At 35.9% G+C, this 22,033-nt stretch overlaps 1 protein-coding gene across 1 annotated transcript in view; it reads left to right on the top strand.

Annotated features, from left to right (window-relative positions):
• Positions 1-265: 265 nt before the first annotated feature.
• Positions 266-22,033, top strand: part of LOC131058548 (putative cysteine-rich receptor-like protein kinase 9) — a 45,613-nt gene continuing 23,845 nt past the window's right edge. The window contains exon 1 of the mRNA XM_057992301.1: positions 266-604. Coding sequence (XP_057848284.1) covers positions 266-604 — 339 coding nt within the window. The remainder of the gene's footprint in view (positions 605-22,033) is intronic.

The raw sequence follows: 22,033 nt of genomic DNA, 5'->3' as shown, positions 1-22,033 counted from the left end.
AGGGGAGGAAGCTATAAAATTGGAAAAATAAATCATTGTTGAGATATTTGTACAATATTTTCCCAATTTTTCTTCTGATAAAATTAGTGCTTTGGTTGATAGATACAAAATTAAATTTTATATTAGAGAAAGGAAACTGAAGTTACTTAGTGGAAAGAGGGCAATTATTGAAACTGAGACCCATCAAATAGCCTATGAAATCAAAAAGATGGAAGAACTCATCCATTCCTCTAAGAATGAGGAAGATGTTGTTAATCAACTGGAAATGGATGAAGAAGAGATTGTTCAAGCCGATGAAGTCTATCTTGTCAAGAAGAAGGATGATACCATTATTCATGTTGTTGATGAAGTTAAGGATTCAGTTGATCTATCTGGAGACAACACTACACTAGATATGGAGCCTCCTGAAATTACTGATATACAGGTTACCTTAGTTGAGCAACCGACAACTCAACTAAAAGTGGTCAATCCACCAGAAATAGAACAATCAGAGAAACCCCAATCTCCATCAGTCATTGAAGATAATAAGGAGTCTACTAAAAAATTTGTCACACAGTCCTCTAAAAAGGAAATGGAGAAGAATACAAAGAAAGCGATCATTAAGGTTGTATCCTTTGAACCAGCAAAGAAAAAGCAACTTGATGAGGATGATGATGATTCTTTAAGTATTTCAGGACCTATTGATGTGGACAACATGAGCGGATCAGAAATGATGAAGAGTGCTAATATCATGCAATCTAGGGTGCATAAGAAGAGACTCAAAGAGAAAAGGATTGAGGTGGAGACAATTCAAACTGCAGTAGATATTTTATCTGATCTTCTACCAGACACTTCTACGGCATATCTGACATCCCCTATTAGAAAACTTGGTCAGTTAGTTGTAGATGCATCTGATCAAATCAAGTCACTTGAAGAATCTGCTCAGACCTATGCTGAGAAAAATCACAAGACGAAGTATGGAGAGAAACTAGCAAAGGATATTGATAGTGGAAAAATGGTTGTCCCATAATAAAGATTTGTTGGGGTAAAGCTATTGAAACAAGAGGAAATTATCTTGCGTCCACCTCTAATGTTTCTTTCTTTTATTTTGACATTTCAAAAAGACAAACAAAAATAGACCAAGAGCTAGAACTGAATTATCTTAAATAGTTCTTTTGAGCTCTCATGTTGTTTTTTGTTGTCTTTTTTCTTTTCTATTTTTTTGTTGATGGTAGGTTACCTATTTGATCCTTAATAAAAAACAATCGCATCTCAATACTAGGTGTAATATCAACAAACAATCTGAGGGTTGACATCAATGACAATATGAAATCATGACTAACAACAATACAAACAACAATGGTCACTAACCCTATCTGGTAGTAATATTTTATACGTGTGGTGATGTATCCCATGCATCTTGAAAATGTGAGAATTTCAATCTCTATGGTTGGGTAAAAGAGCAAAACTATGTCACACTTTAATAAAGGAAACAGTCAACACTTCAATCCAACTTTTTGACTTATATTTGAATATGATAACCTGCTTTTAGTAAAAATAAAATTAATTATAAATAATAATCAAACTGTAAAAATATATATACTTTAAAACTCAATTTATAGAATTATAAAAGGGGATAAATAATATTTTTAAAAATATTATTTATATGAGTAGGCATTTTTGAGAAACCAATCTTTTTGAATAATTTCAGTTTTTTGGTAAATTGGCCTCAAAGTGGTGCTTCATGTATGCATTTATTGAACAATTTTAGTTGGAAATATTGTGGATAGATATAAATTGGCTATAATGAATCTTGTTATATCATATGTTTGTAAGGAAGTAAAGTAGTAGAACAAATTCCTACACTAACCTTGAGAGGATAATAATTTATAGTAGTTATAGAAACTTAACAAAAATAGACATAATATCATGTATACCACAACACAATTATTTACATAGGGAAAACCCTTTTGGGAGAAGAACCCCACACTCCAAAATCCACGAGAAATATATTATTCAAAAATTAATAACATATTAAAATATACTTGCAGAGCAAGATCTTCATAGGAGTACCACCAACCAGAGATTCAAAGGCAACTCAATAGCCATAAGACTCTTACACCCAACCTCTATCTCACACACCTCATATATAGGAGATACAATACATGAAACTGTAAAAAAATATTACAAAACCATGGGTTTACACCACCTAGTAAAGTGGAACTGACCTTATCTCCAATCTAGATGCCCTATGATGTGTCAAAACACACATCGACATGTGTTCCTCCCTTTTATAGCTCATGTATGTGTCTAATGCATTTTTTATATTTCCTATTTGAGGAGACCAAAATTCTAGAGGCCATAACTTGTGAGCCAGGTGTCTGATTGATGAACTATTTGAAGTATTGAAAAGATCACGAAGTGCTCTATCACCTTTTAACTTGATACACCAGTGACAACCACTTTTCAAGATGTTTCAAACCCTCTAAAGTCCTCAAAATTAAATTTAAATCTTTCATCGAAATATTCAAAAACATAAACTTTAATATCTTCAAATCTAGTTATGACCTTGCAGCAAAACATTTCCACCATACTTATCTAGCCAATCTAAAGCTTTGGAGAAAATTTTGAACCAATTCATTCCCAAATAAAAACTTACTATAAATAGTAACCTTATGTAAATGCAAGGTTGAGACATCATTTTCTCAATATTCTCCCACTTGTCAAACACCTTGCAAGAGCAAAGGGAGTATCAACACAATAAATTAATTTCTAAGGGCCATCGGGCCCATAGACTCTAAACACCATCTGAACTTCTATGTGCTCACAACCTTAGTTAAAGAATCTACAACATTCATCAAAGTTTCTAACTTAACTAGTTTCACCCTACCTTCTTCAACCATATCTATGACAAAATGATACTAAACGTCAACGTGTTTTGTCCAAGCATTAAATATTGGGTTCTAAGCTAGGAAGATCACACTTTAACTGTCATAATAAATTGTCACTATACCATGTTTTATTATAATATTTGAACATTGTCTTGTAAGACAAATGGATTCTTTACAAGTATGAGTAGTTTTCTTATACTTTGCTTCTATAGTGGGCAAAGACACCACAACCTGTCACTTACTCATCCAACTAATTGCACCACCAAATAAAGTAAACACATAAGAACTAGTGGCTTTTAGTATCAATATCACCTGCCCATTTTGAATCCACATAACCATGAATGTAAAGGGAAATCACATCTCCTACCAAATTACCATGATAACACAAAGAATAATCTGAGGTACCCTTCAAATATATGAAGACTCTTTTAACTACATCTCAATGAAATCTACTATGATTAGACATATATCTAGAAAGAACTCTACTACTTGGGCAATGTCTGGTCTAGTAAAGACCATAGCATACATCAAACTTACAATTGCACTCTAGTAAGGCGCTTTGATCATGTCTTCCATCTTTGATGGGAATGTAGGACAATCTGAAATAGATAATTGTGTTCCATCTATAAAAGGAACACACAATGGTCTACAATCATGCATATAGAACCTCTATAAAATAGAATTCACATACTTACTTTGACCTATCCATAGCTTTCTATTCACACCATCTCTTCTAATATTCATCCCAAGAATGCCTTTTGCTACACCAAGATCTTTAATTTCAAATTTAGCAGCAAGTTGAGACTTTAGTTCTGAAATCATGCATTTCCCTTTCCCAATGAATAATATATCATACATATAATGAAATACATAGTAAATAATCACCATCGGATTTATAATAAACATAGTGATCTGATTTAGAATGTTTAAATCCCAAAGTCAACACATATGTTTCAAATTTATAGTACCACATCTTAGGACTTTGTTTGAGGCCATACAAATATTTCTTCAATTTATAGACAAAATTACTTTTACCTTTTACCACATAGTGCTCTAGTTGTGTCATATAAATATCCTCATCCAAATCACCAAGAAGGAAAGCAATTTTCACATCCATTTGCTCAACCTTTAAATCATAAGCAACAACAATAGAAAGAAAAACTCTAATTGATGTCATTTTTGTAACAGGTGAAAATATCTCACCATAATCAACACCCTCAACTTGAGAGTAGCCTTTTACAACAAACCTTTCTTTATACTTCTCAGTACCTCCATCTAAACCAATATTTTCCTTGAACACCCATTTACAACCAATAGGTTTTTATCTTTAAGGCAATGGTACAAGATCCCTTGTATCATTATTTTTAAAATCTTCCATTGCAATCTTCCAGGATTATGTATTATTCATACCTAATGCCTCTTCTATAGATCTAGGTTTATTCACATTAGTATTCAAACCAAAAATACATCTCCAATCAATAGGTGAATACCTTTCAAGTGGTTGTCTATGTCTTGTAGACCTTTGAACAAGCTGAGTTTGTTGGTTCTTCCTCTTCTTCTGAAAGATTCAAAGCTAGATGAGCTCTCCTTAACTTCTTTCCTATCAAGTGGTCTCGACTCGACTCTTTCAGGTGTAGAAGAGAATTGAATCACAATTTCTTGTTTCCTCTTTTTTGGCTACATAATAATAGGAGAGTTAATTTCTCTAAAAATAACACTTCTACTATGTATTACCTTTTGTACAACAGTGTCCCAAAGCTTGTACCTTTTCACACCATAATTGTTTTTGATGAAAATATATTTCATAGTCTTGTTCTCCACCTTTATTCACTTCTCCTTTATAACATGTGCATATGCCTCACAACAAAAAACTTTAATATGTCTCAATGAAGGCTTGTGACCTAGCCATGTGTACTATCACCAAAATGAAATGGTGGGTGAAAAATGTGTGAATGACAGATCAAGAGGAAAGATACCCTTTCTCTCCAAGGAGAGATGAGAGTTTCACTATGGATTTCCCTTCAAACACTTTTCACACATTACATTGGAAGAGAGGGGGAAAATTCACTAGATTCAACCTCCAAATAAGAAGATAGATTTTTGAATGAAATGAGAATGATAAATTAATCCCCTCTTCTACTCAGAATGGAAATGAATTGATTTAATTATGTATAGAGACTAAGTGAAAAAGCGACAAAAAACTAATTATAACTTGAGATCTAAATGTGGGATGAATCTGTGCACCTAGATCTGGCAGTAATATGTCGAGATGAAGTTGCCCTGCGAATTTGAGGAAAAGTTGTCTGGATTGTGACGAAAGTGTACACGGTCCTCCAAAAAATCCATGAAACAAAAAGGGTTTTTTTTCCTCATCAAATAGAGTCCAAATCTGAAAGTAAATTTGCACACCTATAACCTACACACAAAAAAGAGAGGAAAAGGGGTTGGGATTGGGGGTTTGCCTTCAGGTCAAACCCCAATTTTGGAATTAACCAAGTAATGAAAGAAAGTACTTGCAAGTAAATGTAAATGAAAGACTGGAATATGAATCACCTCAAGGGATTTTGTGATAGAAATGTTGATAGAAATGCTTGTATGAAGTTGAATGTTGAAATGGATCTCCTCTTCAATGGTTGAATCCTTGACTTAAATGCAACACCTAGCCTTGAAGGGATACTTGAGATGCTCAATGCTTGAAAGGGATGCTTGAATGCTCTAGAATGCTTGATCGCCTATTTTCACCTTATCGAACTTCTCCTTCCAAAATGAGAGGGCAACTGAAACTTTTATACTTGTCAAAAAAGTGTTAATGAAACTAATTTTTGTCACAGACCGACATTGGGGAAGTTTTCCCGCTCACTACACAACCTTTTATGAAAACTCAGGAAAGGTCCTGCCCCAAAATAGGGTAGGGACAGGGGTGCCATGCCCATCTCCTACCCTTTTCTCTAGTGTAGAGTGTAGATAGGGTGGTGCAGAGGGCAAGGGAGATGCTATTTTCGGGGGTTGAGCAGTCTTTGGTCTCTGATGAGGCTAGGGGGTTCAATTTTGCATGCTTGAGGACCCTAATATGGTCAAAAATTGTTAGGGTCACAATTTTATGACACTACATTTATCCCCCACTTTAGTGGGAGTATGAGCGTACGCCAATACTGTCAGTAAAGTACAAGGAAACAAGATTGAAAGACTTTTACCACATCAAGGAGGCAAGATGCACCAAACCCCCAGTGGACTTAAGATCTTACGACATTGATTGACAAAGTAAAAGGGAAGATCAAGAAGGGAAAACTATGATTGCAAGTAGAAAATTTCCCCTCACTATGAGTCATGAAAGAAAGGATACCAAAGATTACAGAGCGAAACAAAGTACACTAAGTAACTCTAAGTACCAAGAAGAAAAATATGAATGGAGTGTATGCTCCCACATTAAAGCGATCGCGCATGCCTTATTAGGAGAGATTGATGTAAGGTAGGATACACACAAGAGAGAGAGAAGAGGGGGAGAAATTTATCGCAAATATTTAGCCCCCAATCAAGGAATAAAACCAAGGATAATGAACACAAAAGATGAGATAGTTTCACTTTTCTTGAGGTCAGTATGTTGTATGATAACTCATGTATATCATATATGTATGTGCATATAATAATCGTCACTCCCCAAAGGAGGACACTACCTTGGAAGAAAGGGAAGAGAGGATGTCTTTTGAGTCAACCTGAAAGAGACCAAGAAAATATCTCAATGCCTTGCATCATAATCATGTAGACATTAAGGGGATAATAGAAGAACAAGGATACACATAGAAGAATAGTCATAAAAGAGAAAGAGAGGAGAGAGAGAAAATCTACAGTGCCAATTTTGCTAATCTAGCATGACATCCACCTCCCGATCTTGTTAATCACTATTTCAAGAAGGTGAGAAACACACCAGAGGAGTGAGATCGAGCACAATAGATCGATCTATCACAAGATCCAAACAAGGACTATGCTCATGTTGTAAGTCACTTAGTTCGATTCTAGGAGCTAGGATTAGGATTTTTCAAAATTTAGTTGATAAATTCTTGTCCACATCAGCATATTCATACTCACTATTAGAAGCATTAAGAGTTGTATTTCCATCATGAATATCATTTTCACTCATTTCCTCATCAAGATTTATAGAAACAAGATCTCACACATGAATAGAAGTAAAACCATCACATGTTTTGTGCAACTTATTATTTGGAGATGTAGGTTGAACATATTGCTTAAGAGAAAAGAGAATCATGTCAACTATTGGAGTTCTAGGAGATTGAATAGTCTAAGGGACAGCTTCACAAGCAACCTCTCTCACATGACAATTTCATCAAGTCCTAGTGGAAGGTCGGGAAGAAGGAGGATAATTTGGTGAAGGAGGAGTATTCTCATCTTTGATAGTTGAAGTTTTAGGTTGAGGTCTTTTAGGTTGAATAATGGGATAAGGAGGCCTCTTCTCTCTATAATAGGAAGGAGGCAAAACTGTGCCATACAAAGGAGGAATATTAGGTGTAGGAAGGAGACCAGGTCAATCATGGGGAGGAGGTACGGGTTTAAGCCTAGGAGGAATATTGTTTTGTTTCTTAGGAGGAGGCATAGACACATCCATAGTAACAGGTTGAGGATCTTCCTTAGGAAGAAGATTAGTTCTATCCGTGAAGGGAAGAACTTCATCTTGAAGAATAATAGGAATGTGAAGTGTTGGGGATCTAGGCTGACTTAAGGATAATATCATATCTTTCTTCTATTTTTCATAAGATTGAAAAAGAGCATCGCTCCTTGATGGAAGAGATTTAAATTTCTTAGGCCAAAATAAATCAATAGGAATGTTGGAGCTTCTTTCGAATGGTTTAAATAAGCCATGGTTCATAGTTATGATTTTTCCATTGTGAGGAAATTTCACACACTTGTGGATTGGAGAAGCAATAGCCTTCATGGAAGATAGCCAAGGACAGCCTAGCTTCACACAGAATTTCTCAAAAGAAGGAATGATAAAAAAGTTAACATCCATGGATTTAGTATGAACTTTAACAAGAAGGGTGATAGAGCCAATGTGAGGACAAGAGAAGCTATCGAATAACTTCACCACTGCATTAGAAGAATCATATATTGGTTTATGCAATCGTAAAGTGAAAAGATACTACTCATGATGACATTAACCATGCAAGAGGGATCAACAAGAGCTCCACGACAATGGATACCCTTAACCTTTGCAACTATGCATAAAGGGCCATCGGGTGCTCTAATGGTCTCACTAGGTTCAAATGTAATACAAGGATCCTTGGGAGTATCTTTTTTTTTTAACCATATTTATCAAGTTTGGAGACATAGAGGTGAATTCTTAGAAGAGAAAGAAGTAGCCACAATCTCAATCACATTAGAGGTATGAGAAGCTAAGGGATCAATGAAAATATTAAGATTTTGATTAGGAGGAGCTACTGATTTATTCCCTTTATCATTCACACCTACTACAAATATAGTATTATTATCAATAAAATCTTGAATCTTATTATTCAACGCGAAACATTTCTGAGTATCATGACCAAGCTAACAATGAAATTGACAAAATGAATTTTTATCAAAATAAGGGGATGCAAGTTTAGAAGGATCAACTAGTTTTATAGGAGGAAGTTTGATAACATTTCTTTGCAATAACTGAGGCATAATACTATGTAAAGATTCATTCAAAGAAGTAAATTGTCTTTCTCTTTGGAAAAAATTAGAAATAGGAGGCATTCACATTGTTGTTGTTGATTGTATCATTAAACTTGATGAAGCTTTTTTGTTGGTTTGAACTTCACAAACGGTTTTTGAACACTCTCCCCCTTATCATTTGAAGCCACAAGAGTGGATTGATCCATTTGACTCACAACCAGTTGATAATTGTGGAGTGTTGTGCACAACTGCGGAAAGGAAGTAAAATCAGACAAAAGAATCTTTTCCTTGATATCTTTTTGCAAATTATAAAAGAAAATTCTTTGAATATCATTATTAGGCACATGAAAATAAATTTGAGCACACAAATGATTATATCTACGAATGAAATCAGTCACTTTTTCTTTAACACCTTATTTATAATGCATTAAATCAATCAAAATGATTTTAGGACCAATGTTATTTTGAAATTGTTGGATGAAAGTATCTGCCAGTTGTTAAAATGAAGTGATAGAATAAGAACGAAACGAGCAATACCATTATATAGCCTTATCTCTTAGTGTTCTTGTAACAGTTTTGTAAGCAATCTTTGATCATAAGAAAAGTCAGTACACAAGGTTTGGAATGTTTTGACATGTGTAAGAGGATCACCTTTTCTATTATAGATTTCTAATTGAGTAACCTCCACATGTTTAGGTGGCATGATTTAACAATATCAAGAGAAAGTGGGCTCACAAAATCAAAGGTGGTCACATTAAAATTGGATTGACTCATAGAAGCAATTTGTTGTTGTAAGGAAGACACAGTTTGAGCAAGACTGTTTATTATCGCTTTCGTAGAAGAATTGATGTTAGACATAGTTGATTGAGAAGGTGGTGTGATGTTATTGAAAGAAGGCATGGACTGAGAGTAAGGTGGTGGGACATTATGATAAGTAGGCATAGGTGATGATTGGGTAGGAAAAAGGACACTTAAAGGAGGAACAAAGTTGTTGAAGGAATTTCCCCTTTGTGTCACATTGATTGGTTGAGGGATAATAGGAACACTTATTGAAGACATAGGTAAATATGGAGGATTTAATGAAGATGAGGGATTTCCCCCATGACTAATTGTTGTAGGGATGACATTTTGAGTTGAAGTGTCCATGATGTTGGAGGTAAAAGTAGGAATACTAGTCATAAGAGTAGTCAAAAGAATTGAAGGATTGACTTGTGTTGAAGGTTATGAATAACCTAGGGTTTCGTCACAACTCTTGATAGGCATGACATTAGAATCAACAATATGTGTAATGCCAGACAATATATCAATTCCATTCTTATCACTTTGAGTCATGCACTTAAGGCCTTCAATTAATGGAATTGCTTCACTATTAGGGTATTCTTGGGACATCCATTGTTGAAAGTTATCAAATTGATTGTCTAATTTGGAAAGTTGATCTATAGATAATATAGTTAAAGCTTCTTCTTCATCATGGGATTCATCAATGAGGCAAATAGGCACATGATTAGGATTGGAAGAATTAGCTTTCTCCTCATTAAAGAAGTCACCCAAATTAAGATCCATCTCCTCAGTAATTAAACCTTGGGAGGCATTAATTCTAATGCTTCATCTAATAGGTATAGTATAGGTAGGACCAATACTGGTAGAACTCATGCACTAGAGGCAAAATTTGAATTTTGAATTTTGAATTTTGAATTATAAGAACAAAGCTTACAAAATCGAGTAATGCAAAAATTAAGAAAATAATGATTACAAAATTTGAACTTTGTTGGAGAAAGAAAAAGGCACACTTTCCGAAGATAATAAATCAAAGGAAATTGGATTTTTAAAATTAGGGTCAAGGGGATACCACTTAATTTTAAAATTAACAAAAGAAGAATTTTTAAAATTAGGGCAGACTACAATTAACCTCTGAATTTAAAAAATTTCTTGAAATTTGAAATGTTAAATTTTGGAGGTATTTTCTATTCTAGAGGGATCAAAAATCGACAAAATTAGCCAATCTTCTGGATATAGGCTATTAAATACAGTCATAATAGTATCCTGAAATTTTGGGAAAAAAGTCGAGGATCATGGCGGGAATGCACATGGTCTGACCAACGTTTTCCAAAATTTTCAGAGATGAATATTGTGATGATTTCAAAGCTAACCCCAAAAAATTGGTGAATTTTAAAATTTCTAGATGGGCGAAATTAAGGTTGAAATGTAAAAATAGGACCGTATTAGGGTTTTGAAGAAAAAGAGGAATTGAATTGCAAATTTGAAAAAGGTCAAATGTAATGGATAGGGACACCTTGGAAAATGTTCAAAAATATGAATTTGAATGAAATTGATTTAAATTTGCACAAAATCCAATTAAATTTAAAAATTAGGGTTTTATGACCTAACCACTTAATTTTGAAATTTGATTTTTGGGTAAAAGGAGGGAAATTGAAAATTTGAATTCTAGGAATGAAAACAAGTCTGAGAACAATCACAAATCTGAAAACTAAATGGAAATCCAATTTTTGCAAAAGGTCAAGATGGTTTTTGAAAATTAGGGTTTTAACAAGTAGCCACCTAGTTTTGAAAATTTGATTTGCAAATTGAACAAGACAATGAAGAAATTGAATTTGACAAACAAAAGAATTTTCAGATCTAAAATAACCACAAATAATTTTTACAAATCACAAGTTCAATTTTAATTTTAAAAACTAGGGTTTTTAATGATTTATCCACTAAGTTTGCTGAAAATTTAAACTTATAAATAAAAAATATGCAATTTTGTTCAAAGGAAAACATGCAAGATGTTGGGTTCACCAAAATTTAATGGTGGGTGAAAAATGTGTGAATGACTGATCAAGAGGAAAGCTACTCTTTCTCTCCAAGGAGAGATGAGAGTTTCACTACGGAGTTCCATTCAAACACTTTTCACGAATTAGATTGGAAGAGGGGAGGGGGAATTCACTAGATTCAACCTCTAAAGAAGAAGATAGAATTCTAAATGAATTGAGAATGATAAGTTTTTGATTAGGGGAAAACAGGTTGTGAAGGGCCCCTGAAACCCTTTACAACATTAGATCAAAAGATAGCCATTAGAGCACATCGAAAAAGAAAGAGACAACAGACATAGAAAAAGACGGCTTACCAAAAAATAAAAAGCCACCAACAGAAAGACACAACACATAGGACCTAATATAAGACAATGGAAAAAACAGAAAAAAAAAAAAAAAAAAAAAAAAAAAAAAAAAAAAAGCCTAGGCTAGGCAAAGTTCTTTAGCAACTCAGCAGCTTCTAGCTCCTGTTGCTCCATGTTCTCAAAAGTCCACTTTATTTTCTCAATCTGCATGATTTGGATTTTCTTCTTTCTAGTGCTTGCGCATGTTCTTCTACCATGACCAGTCTATTTATCTTTAGGGGTGTCTTCCTTCACCTCATTTGTGTCCCCGAAGCCCTCTTCCCCTTGGTCACTTTCAAGCTTGCTGATAAGAACCTTAATGTTGTCAGAGGCAGCCTTTAAAATCTTATGACTTTTCTCCCCAATCTATTTGAGATTATTCTCAAGCCCTTCTAGCTTTTTTTTCAGTAGCCCCAGCTCCTTTTTCCAAGATTTGGAAGCTATTGCATTGAGTATTTATGATTTCCTCTGCATTACTGATATCCTTGGTAAGATCACTTAAATAATTAGAGAGGGCACTAAATTTACCAATGCCACAATAGATTCTAAAGTTTCAATTTTGTTGGGCTCTTGGATTTGTTTTGTTTTTATGATTCTTATTTCCTTCAAAACCCAAAGGAAAACCTTGTTGGACCAGAAACAAAAACATTGGAAATGAAGGCGGAAATGAATCAAATGATACAAAATCCAAGCAACCAGTGCTAGCATTATTAGGTAATCCTCAAGCTATAAAAAGTCCAAAAGGTGCTAACCAAGGCACTAACACTTATGCACCAAATACCAATCAAGATCAACTCAACACAAACAACACCAACAATTCCCAAAACAATAATACCAATCAAGGACCTAATCCAAAATCATGGGGTAATGCAAACAACTTTCCAAAATGCATTTACACACCTCTGGGGCAATCACTGGAGTCAGCATTTAGAGAACTCCTGGTAAACAAAATTATCTCCTTACCAGTGATCAACAACTTTGAACCACAAATCAAACCACCCTAGTGGAATGACTCTCACTTTTAGGATTTTCATTGCAACAAAGGTCATCAAACAAATGATTGCATGAGACTGAAAAAAATTGTTCAAGACATGATTGATAGAGGTGATTTAACGGTTGATGGTCTCAAGACAAATGGTGACCATGGAGCCTTTAAAAATACTCTTCCAAACTACAACAAGGATGGAGCTTCAACCTCGAATGATAAACGTGGATCTCGTAACAATAACACCATCAATCATATATCAGCTGGGGACAATCAAGTAAACGTCATCACAATCAAAGATAAGCATGAACATGAATCTGTCAACGTAACAACTAGAGCTCAAAAATATGTCTTGAAGGGGCATATGTCAACAGCAAACATCGTACCCAAAATTCAATATGATCTAGTTAGTCAACTACGTAAAACTCCTACTCAAATATCTATACTGGACTTGTTGAAACTTTCACCAAAACATAAAGACATCTTGGAACAAGCGTTACTAGAAACAAATGTACCTCAAGATCTGGATGCTGACAAATTCCAAGCCATGGTAGCTCATATGACAGGGCCTCATAATCTCACTTTTTCTGAGCATGATAATATCTCATTGAGCCATCCACACAATACTCCACTCCACATTGAAGTTTTAGTCTACAAACATCGAGTCAAAAGAGTATTAATAGATGGAGGAGCTGGACTCAATATCTGTACCTTAAAACTTATTCGTGCATTAGGCTTCTCTGAGCAATCTATTGATCCATGCAAAAAGATCACTATCAAAGCATATGATGATGAGGAAAGATCATCCAAAGGAACAATAATGTTGCCAATTCAAGTAGGACCAATACAAAAGGATGCTATGTGCCAAGTCTTAGACATAGACCTCACATATAATATCTTATTGGGTTGACCTTGGATACATGAAATGCAAGCAGTACCTTCCACTTATCATCAGTGTGTTAAATTCCCCTACAATGGACAAGAGATTTCAATATCAGTGGATCATAACCCTTTTCAACATTGTAATGCTATGGGGGCAGCCCAAGACAGCCTGGTTCCACATAACAAAGAAAAACAAAATTCCTCAACACCAGATCTTCAACAAGAAAAGTCTAAATCACTATCTATGGATTTCAAGCACAAAATGAAAATCAAAAAGCAAGGCATGGGCGAATACTCTTTGGAACCCATGTGTTTGGTCAACTTACCAGCATCACCTAAATCTCATGGATTACCTATAGCATCAACACATCAAGCAACACAACCCATCACCAAATTTGATGGCAAATTTATTCAACTAGGCACTCTAGCACATGAATCAGAGGAAAAGGACATCCTTAGTTGGTTGTACAAGGATGAGGAAGAAGACAGAGCAGCTAATGTGGAGGTAGCTATACCAACACACATGTATGGAAAAGGCTACTTGATCATGCAAAAAATGGGATACAAGGGCAAAGGACCTATTGGTAAACTTCAGGAAGGCGTCACAGAACCATTAGATCCTCCTTCACAATTTTGTAAAGACAAAAAAGGATTGGGCTATGAACTCACTCTATTACCAAAGAAGACACCATGCCAATACCAAAAATCTCAGTGGAAAGCAAAGAAGAAATACAAGGAAGACTCCTAGCAGGAAGCACTATTTGAGTTAGCTGAGACAATACGCAAAGAACATGAAAATCAAGAACAAAAGCAACATCAAGAGAAGCCTATCAATCAAAAGAAGGAAGCATCTACTATAGAAGTACATCATATTCAAGAACCAATATCCAAAAAAGAAGAATCATCTCCTAGTAACATCATTCCTCCCTGAGGATAGACAGTATATGAACAAATGCAAAGAGTGGAAGCAGGATCTGACATAGAATCAAAGAAAACTATCAAACTTGTATCAATCATCAAAAACTTGATCTCACCCTACAACATACCCGTCCACAGCACTGCCAGAATCTGGGATAATACCTATGAGACTGATTCCAATGAATATGAATGGGGTAGCTATTCTAATGTTACTGAAGATATTTGTGCAAATGACAATTAGACACCCATCTCTCAAGAAGAACATGGCACAGAATCTAGACCACTTGAATTTGGTCCACAAAATATTTATGACGCAAAGGAAAATGAGCAGTGACATTACAAGCAAGTCTATGTGGAAAATGATACCATCGAAGACCTTGACGAAATCCTTAACTTCTTTAACACCCAGGCCTATCACGATGATACCTCCATCTTGACACTTATAGCAACTGAACTTGATCCACCTAATGACTCCTTACCACTTGTCTTTCCTGACCTCATAGATAGGACGAACCTGAAACTCATGATATACCAATTTTCCCAAATGAAGAATCCATTATCCATTACTTGTGTACCGTTAACCCAGAAACAGACTCTACCATTGAACAAAGTAACTACATCTTCAATTAGGGGAGTGCCAAGTCTCTCAATCACAAAAATGAACAAAGTATAATATCTATTGCAGAAAACCAGTCAATGACAGCAATAGATCACAAAAAATTAAAAATAAAGGATGCATTTGAGGCTGAAAACCTTTGCAAGGAACCTAAAGATAGGAGACTTGACACTCTTCCTGAGCATTATCATAAGTGATTACCCATATTGATTGAGCCCACTCAATCAATCCACATTGGTACTACAGAAACAGCCAAATATATATATACCTAGCAAAATCTTTAATAGAGGAAGAAAGATCAGCGTTTATCAATTTTTTTAAAGAAAAGAAAATCAACTTTTCTTGGTCATATGCAGATATGCCCAGGATTGATCCACAATTAATCATGCTTCACTTATCCATTACTCTAGGAGCTAAGACAGTCAAGCAAAAACTGTGAAAGATGAATCTACATGTGGCACTCATGGTTAAAGCTGAGCTAAAGAAACTATTAGATGTCAGATTCATTTGACCTATCGACTATGCTAAATGGATTTCCAACATTGTACTAGTATCAAAACCAAATGGCAATATTAGAATATGCACTGATTTTAGAGATGTCAACAAAGCCTGTCCCAAGGATGACTTTCCTTTACCCAGTATTGACATAATTGTAGACCTCACAGCAGGCCACACAATGCTATCACAAATGGACGGTTTTTCAGGCTATAATCAAATCAAGATAGCCCCAGAGGACCAAGATAGAACAACATTTGCCTATGCTTGGGGAACATACTATTGGAATGTCAGGCCTTTTGGCTTAAAGAATGCAAGAGCAACTTATCAATGAGCAATGACAACAATCTTTCATGACATGATGCATACCTTCATGGAAGACTATGTGGATGATTTACTAGCCATATCATTCACCAGGGCAGAACATTTAAGCATCCTAGAAAAGATTTTTGACATATTGGAAAAATTTCAAGTCAGGCTCAACCCTAAGAAGTGTGTCTTTGGGGTTACATCAGGCAAGTTACTAGGCTACATAGTTTCAGCTAAAGGTATTGAAGTGGATCTAGCAAAGGTACAAGCCATTATGGAGATGCCACCACCAAAGAACATCAGCCAACTCAGATCTCTACAAGGATGAATCCAATCAATCAAGCGATTCATCGCTCAATTAGTAGATAAAAGTCTCCCATTTAATCATTTGCTACATAAAAATGTACCATTTAGATGGGAAGCCAAATGTGCAGAATCATTTTATTAAATCAAGCAGTATCTAATGAACGCACCAGTTCTAGTACCACCAATAGAAGGGAAGCCACTCATTCTCTGCATTTCAACAATAGATATATCACTGGGGGCATTGTTAGCACAAGAGGATCAATAGGGCAAGGAACGAGCTATATATTACATCAGCAGGACATTGAATGGATATGAACTCAACTATACATTCATTGAGAAGGCTTGTCTAATAGTAGTATTTGCCTCTCAAAAGTTCCAACACTACATGCTAGCTCACATAATTAAGCTAGTTGCAAAAATTGATCCTCTCAAATATTTACTTAGCAAGGCAGCTCTTACAGGAAGATTGGCTAAATGGGTCATGATTCTTAATGAATTTGATATCCACTACACAAACCAACGAGCTATCAAAGGACAAGCAATTGCAGATCAACTGGCTGAAGCACCACTACCTGGAAAACAACCTAAGGAGATCAAATTTCTAGACAGAGACGTTCTTGCTATCTCCACCAAACAATGGACCTTATACTTTGATGGATCCTATATGCAACATGGCTCAGGTGTTGGCATTTTGTTCATCACTCCTGAAGGGCATACCATACCAAGATCATAAAGGCTTATGTTTCCATGCACAAATAACATTGTTGAATATGAGGCATTGGTTATAGGCATCAAATTGGTTGTGGAATGGAGAATCACAGAATTAAAAGTCTACAGAGATTCACAACTAGTAATCAATCAAATCATTAATGACTACCAGACGAAGGATGACAAGCTGCTACCATACAAGCGAATGGTGGATGATTTTAAACAATATTTTGTACACATCACCTTTGAGAAAATACCAAGGTTGGATAATAGAGCAGCTTATGCAATGGCTACTATCACTTCACTATTGCAAATTCCAGAGCAACAAAATCATTATGAGTTTCTGGTAGAGCAACTATTCTCCCTAGCCTATGACCATTCTGATTCCCATGTTATCTATGCCTTGACCAATTCAGACTCTCCATTATATGGACCGATATACAACTATCTTAGGAACAATATCCTACCCATTGACCTATCTCGAAACCAAAAATGTAACTTTATCCGACAAGCAGCCCATTATACTCTCAATGTTGATATTTTGTACCGTCGAGGTCTAGATGGTACTCTTCTTCGTTGCCTTGATCGTAATGAATCTGATTCCGCTTTGCAAGAGCTTCACAAAGGTATCTATGGCACACATTCAAGTGGTCATACTCTTGCTAAAAAACTTCTAAGAATGGGATATTACTGGCTGACAATGGAAAAAGACTCTTATCACTTTGCAAAGAAGTGTCCTAAATGCCAAATCCATGGCAATCTTATACATGCACCAACACAGAAATTGCAGCCATTCACAATATCCTAGCCCTTTTACCAGTGGGGACTAGACTTGATCAGCAAAATTCATCTTTCATCTTCAAATGGACACAAGTTCATTATAACTGCAACAGAATACTTTACCAAGTGGATTGAAGCGGTCCCCATGACCATAGTAACTGGGAAACAAATAGCCTCTTTCATCCTTAATTATCTGATCTGCAAATATGGCATTCCAAGTTCCATCATCACAGATAATGGACGACCTTTCAAGAACCAAGATGTACGAGAACTATGTGAAAAATTCAAAATCCAACATCGTTTCTCTACACCTTACTACCCACAGGGGAATGGTTAGGCAGAAGCATCCAACAAAACAATATTGAAAATCTTAAAGAAAATAGTGAAGATGCAAGAAAAGATTGCCATGTACAACTCAATCGAGCACTTTGGGCATATAGAACTAGCATCCGCACACCTACGGGAGCTACACCATATTCATTGGTATATGGATCAGAAGCAATCTTACCATTGGAGGTAGAAATTCCATCTCTCAGAGTCTCTTTGAAAGGCCTTGTTCCAGATGAAGAGTATCAAATTAACTGACTGCAAGATCTAGAACTACTAGATGAAAGACATCAACGAGCCTACACTCATCTCAAAGCATATCAGCAACATATGTGCCAAAGCTACAACCACAAGGTCATTCCCAAAAATTTTAAAATTGGTGACCTAGTACTCAAGGAAAATCCTAGAAATCAACAAGATCGGGAAAAGAAAGGGAAATTTGAACCTAACTGGTAAGGTTCCTATGTCATCATATCAGCCTATGGATCAGGAGATTATCAGCTAACAACTTCAGAAGGAGATGTACTCAACAAACCAACTAACAACATCCATCTGAAGAAATACTATACTTGAGCAGTCTAATGCACAGAAAAGTCAAAAAATCAAAAATTTAAAAAAATTTAAAAAGTTCAAAAATTAAAAAAATCAAAAATCAAGAAAAAACAAAAAGGTACAATAAAAGCAACTAGTGAAAATATAGCAACAGGCACTATTGTGAGAAGACAGCTCCTCTATCTATCTTTTACTATTATATCCATAGTTACGCACTATCGGCCATCGCCCAACATTTTTATCACAATATCCATCCAGGACATACTTAGCGTAGTCACTATCCTGGTTTATCATCATATCTTTTCACCGCATCTCACCATGGCTTGGTGATCACTGTACATATCCACATTCAGAGGAACACTAAGCTAGGGGCAGTATCAATCAGAATTTGCAGCAAGTTCAAGACGTCAAAAACTTGTAGCAAACTCAGAACATCATATCCAGCAAACAAACCTCAACAATCACAAAAACTACACATTGATCACTTAATGAGATTCACAAAATATGATGGATGATTTTTTGAAGTATCAAATGTTGCATCTTGCATAAAGTTTTGACTATTTTTGCACTTGCACTTTTTGAATTATTGGATCCTCTACATTTTCTCTACAAAAGCTTCACGCTAGAGAAAGTCATGGAGACTCCAATATTTTTAGTTTTCTGTCTATGAGGCAATCATTTGTACTTTGCAGATGCTTGTCTCGGGACGTGATTCCAAGCATATCACCAAAGACATGATCCCACATTGTGCATACAAATGGTTTAATCTTATTTGTTTATACGCAATATGCACTCAGGTCGTCCTGGTTCAATTATACCTTGATGCTTGTGCTATCTTGCAAAATCAAAAATCATGTAATTTTTCTCAGGTCATTATGGTTCAAATATACCATTATGCTTGTATAAATTTTCAACATATCCCAAACAAATCAATACTCAATGATGATACCTACAAACAAAGCAAAAAACATGTGGCTATACAGGGATGACCAATGCAGAATGAGGTTGCTCAAAACAATTAAGTTGCATATTATTTTACAATTAGTTGCATATCATTTTACAATTAGTTGCATATCATATCATACATCTCATTTTCAAGACACATCTCACATCATATCATATCATACATCTCATTTTCAAGATACATCTCACAACATATCATATCATATATCTTATTTTCAAGATACATCTCACAGCATATCATATCATACATCTCATTTTCAAGATACATCTCACAACATATCATATAATACATCTCATTTTCAAGATACATCTCACAACATCATGCATTATCACATCATATTCATCACATATCAAATCACATGCATCTATCTAAGCATTGCATCATCATAGAAAAATCAAAATCATATATAAAGCATAATCCATAACACATCACATAAGGATCAAAGAAAATGGTGTCATATATATCTCAAAAAATGATCAATGTACAAAATATGTCATGTATGTGCCAATACAACAAAATGATCCAAAAAAATAATGGAGACAATGTCTCTCAAGTATGACTATCTCCTGAAGGAGACGGTCTCATTGCAAATGTCCCAGCACTTGGATCTCCAGGTGGATCCTGTCTAGTAGGCCCTGTCATGCCTCTGCTCTCTGTCCTTAACCCAGTCTCTCGAGATCGACTGGATCTCGATGCTGTGAAACTCAACACTCGACGCTCCCTAGGCACCGCATCCTCATAATGCCTTCTGTATTACTCCACCTCCTTGGCTCTCAAAGCCAGCTCTCTCAAGGTGTCTCTCATCAAGCCACCTGTTGTCGCTCTCTACAAACTCGCTATGAGCTCCTCTGCTCGACTCAAACGCTCTATCTCTGTATCTCGCTCAGTGGTCAGTTGAATAATCTGACGCTGATGTGCCAACAACTATGTCTGCAAATGTTGCACTGACGACTACAGAGATCTAATCTGTGCATCCTCTTGATGCATCAAAATATGCATCTGCAAGGGTACCTATGAAGGGGTACCCCCTATCCCTCTACCTATCCTCGGTGCTAGTGGAGGTAAAACATCTGACCTCCTCCTTTGGGTTGGTCATCTGAAATCATCATGCCCTCCCACCACTGCTATCACCTCTCCAACCCTCTCCTCACCCCCAGCTCCGATAACCAAGCCTCATCTCCCTCTATCCACCATAGCCCGTCGCACTGCTCTCTCCACTTGTATCCCTCTGTCACCACCATCTCCACCCCTATCTCCTCTCCTCCCCAGACCTAAATGAAAATACCACTCAAAAATCACTCTCACAACTGAACCACTCCAAGGTGCTCCTGTCACAAGGCAAAACAAGTCCAATATCAGTTTCCTCATCAAAACAGTCATATCAACATGAAATTCATATCAACTTGAAACTTTGAAAATATAATCAAGTTCCACATCATATCAATCCATTTTCATATCAAATCATATCAGCTTGTAACACAACTCAAGTTCCACAATCAAATCAACTTGTAACACAACTCAAGTTCCACAATCAAATCAACTTGCAACACTACTCAAGTTCCACAATCAAATCAACTTTTAACACAACTCAAGTTTCACTTTCATATCAACTTGTAAAACAACTCAAGTTCCATAACCATTGCAGCTTGTAAAACAACTCAAGTTCAGCATATATATCAACTTGAAACAATTCATATCAAATCAAGTTCATATCCACCATCCATATCAAATCAACATTAGATCAAAAATCAACTTGAAACATTGCAAATCAAATCAAGTTATATCGGAACTCCTATTGGACAACTTATCAAAACAATGATAGCAGACACGCAGACTGACAATTCACACCCATCCCAGCAAAAACTGGCATCAACCTACCAATTTTCTTCATCCAAAAATCACACTTTACCAAAAATTTTCCCCTATGTGCTAAACACTCTTATCTACACACTAAACTGCCTAGTATGCACTACCCTGTCCTCTTAGCATGCTACACCATTCACCCTATGTGCTAGCCAACATCTACCCGCTACCCTATCCTATTTCTGCATCACTTAAACTACCCTAAGTGCTAAACTACCCTATGTGCTATCCTATCCTATTCTAGCACTATAAAACTAACCCTATGCGCTAGGGTATACCTATGTGCTACCTATGCCTACCCATGCGACCCCCTAAGAACCCTATGCGCTAGGTATCTCCTACGCACTACCCATTTTTCCCTATGCGCTACCCTACGATCCCAATGCACTAACCCAACCCTAAGTGCTACCCTAACTTACTGCTGCACTACCCTAATCTTTTCGGATGCTACCCTATTTTATTAAACCCTATGTGCTACAAAACCTATCGTATGCGCTACGCTTTGATCCCAACGCGCTAAACCGATTAATCCGCGTGACAAAATTGAAAACATGATAAAAAATGATAAAATAAAAAATCCAAAAGGGGTCAAAGAGGTTGACTTATTGGTGGTCCATACGCGACGGGCCTCTGA

The sequence above is a fragment of the Cryptomeria japonica genome, chromosome 4, assembly GCF_030272615.1.
Source record: "Cryptomeria japonica chromosome 4, Sugi_1.0, whole genome shotgun sequence".
In the NCBI taxonomy this organism is placed as follows: Eukaryota; Viridiplantae; Streptophyta; class Pinopsida; order Cupressales; family Cupressaceae; genus Cryptomeria; species Cryptomeria japonica.
Note: the sequence above shows the minus strand (reverse complement) of the source record. Positions and strands in the feature narration are given on the sequence as shown.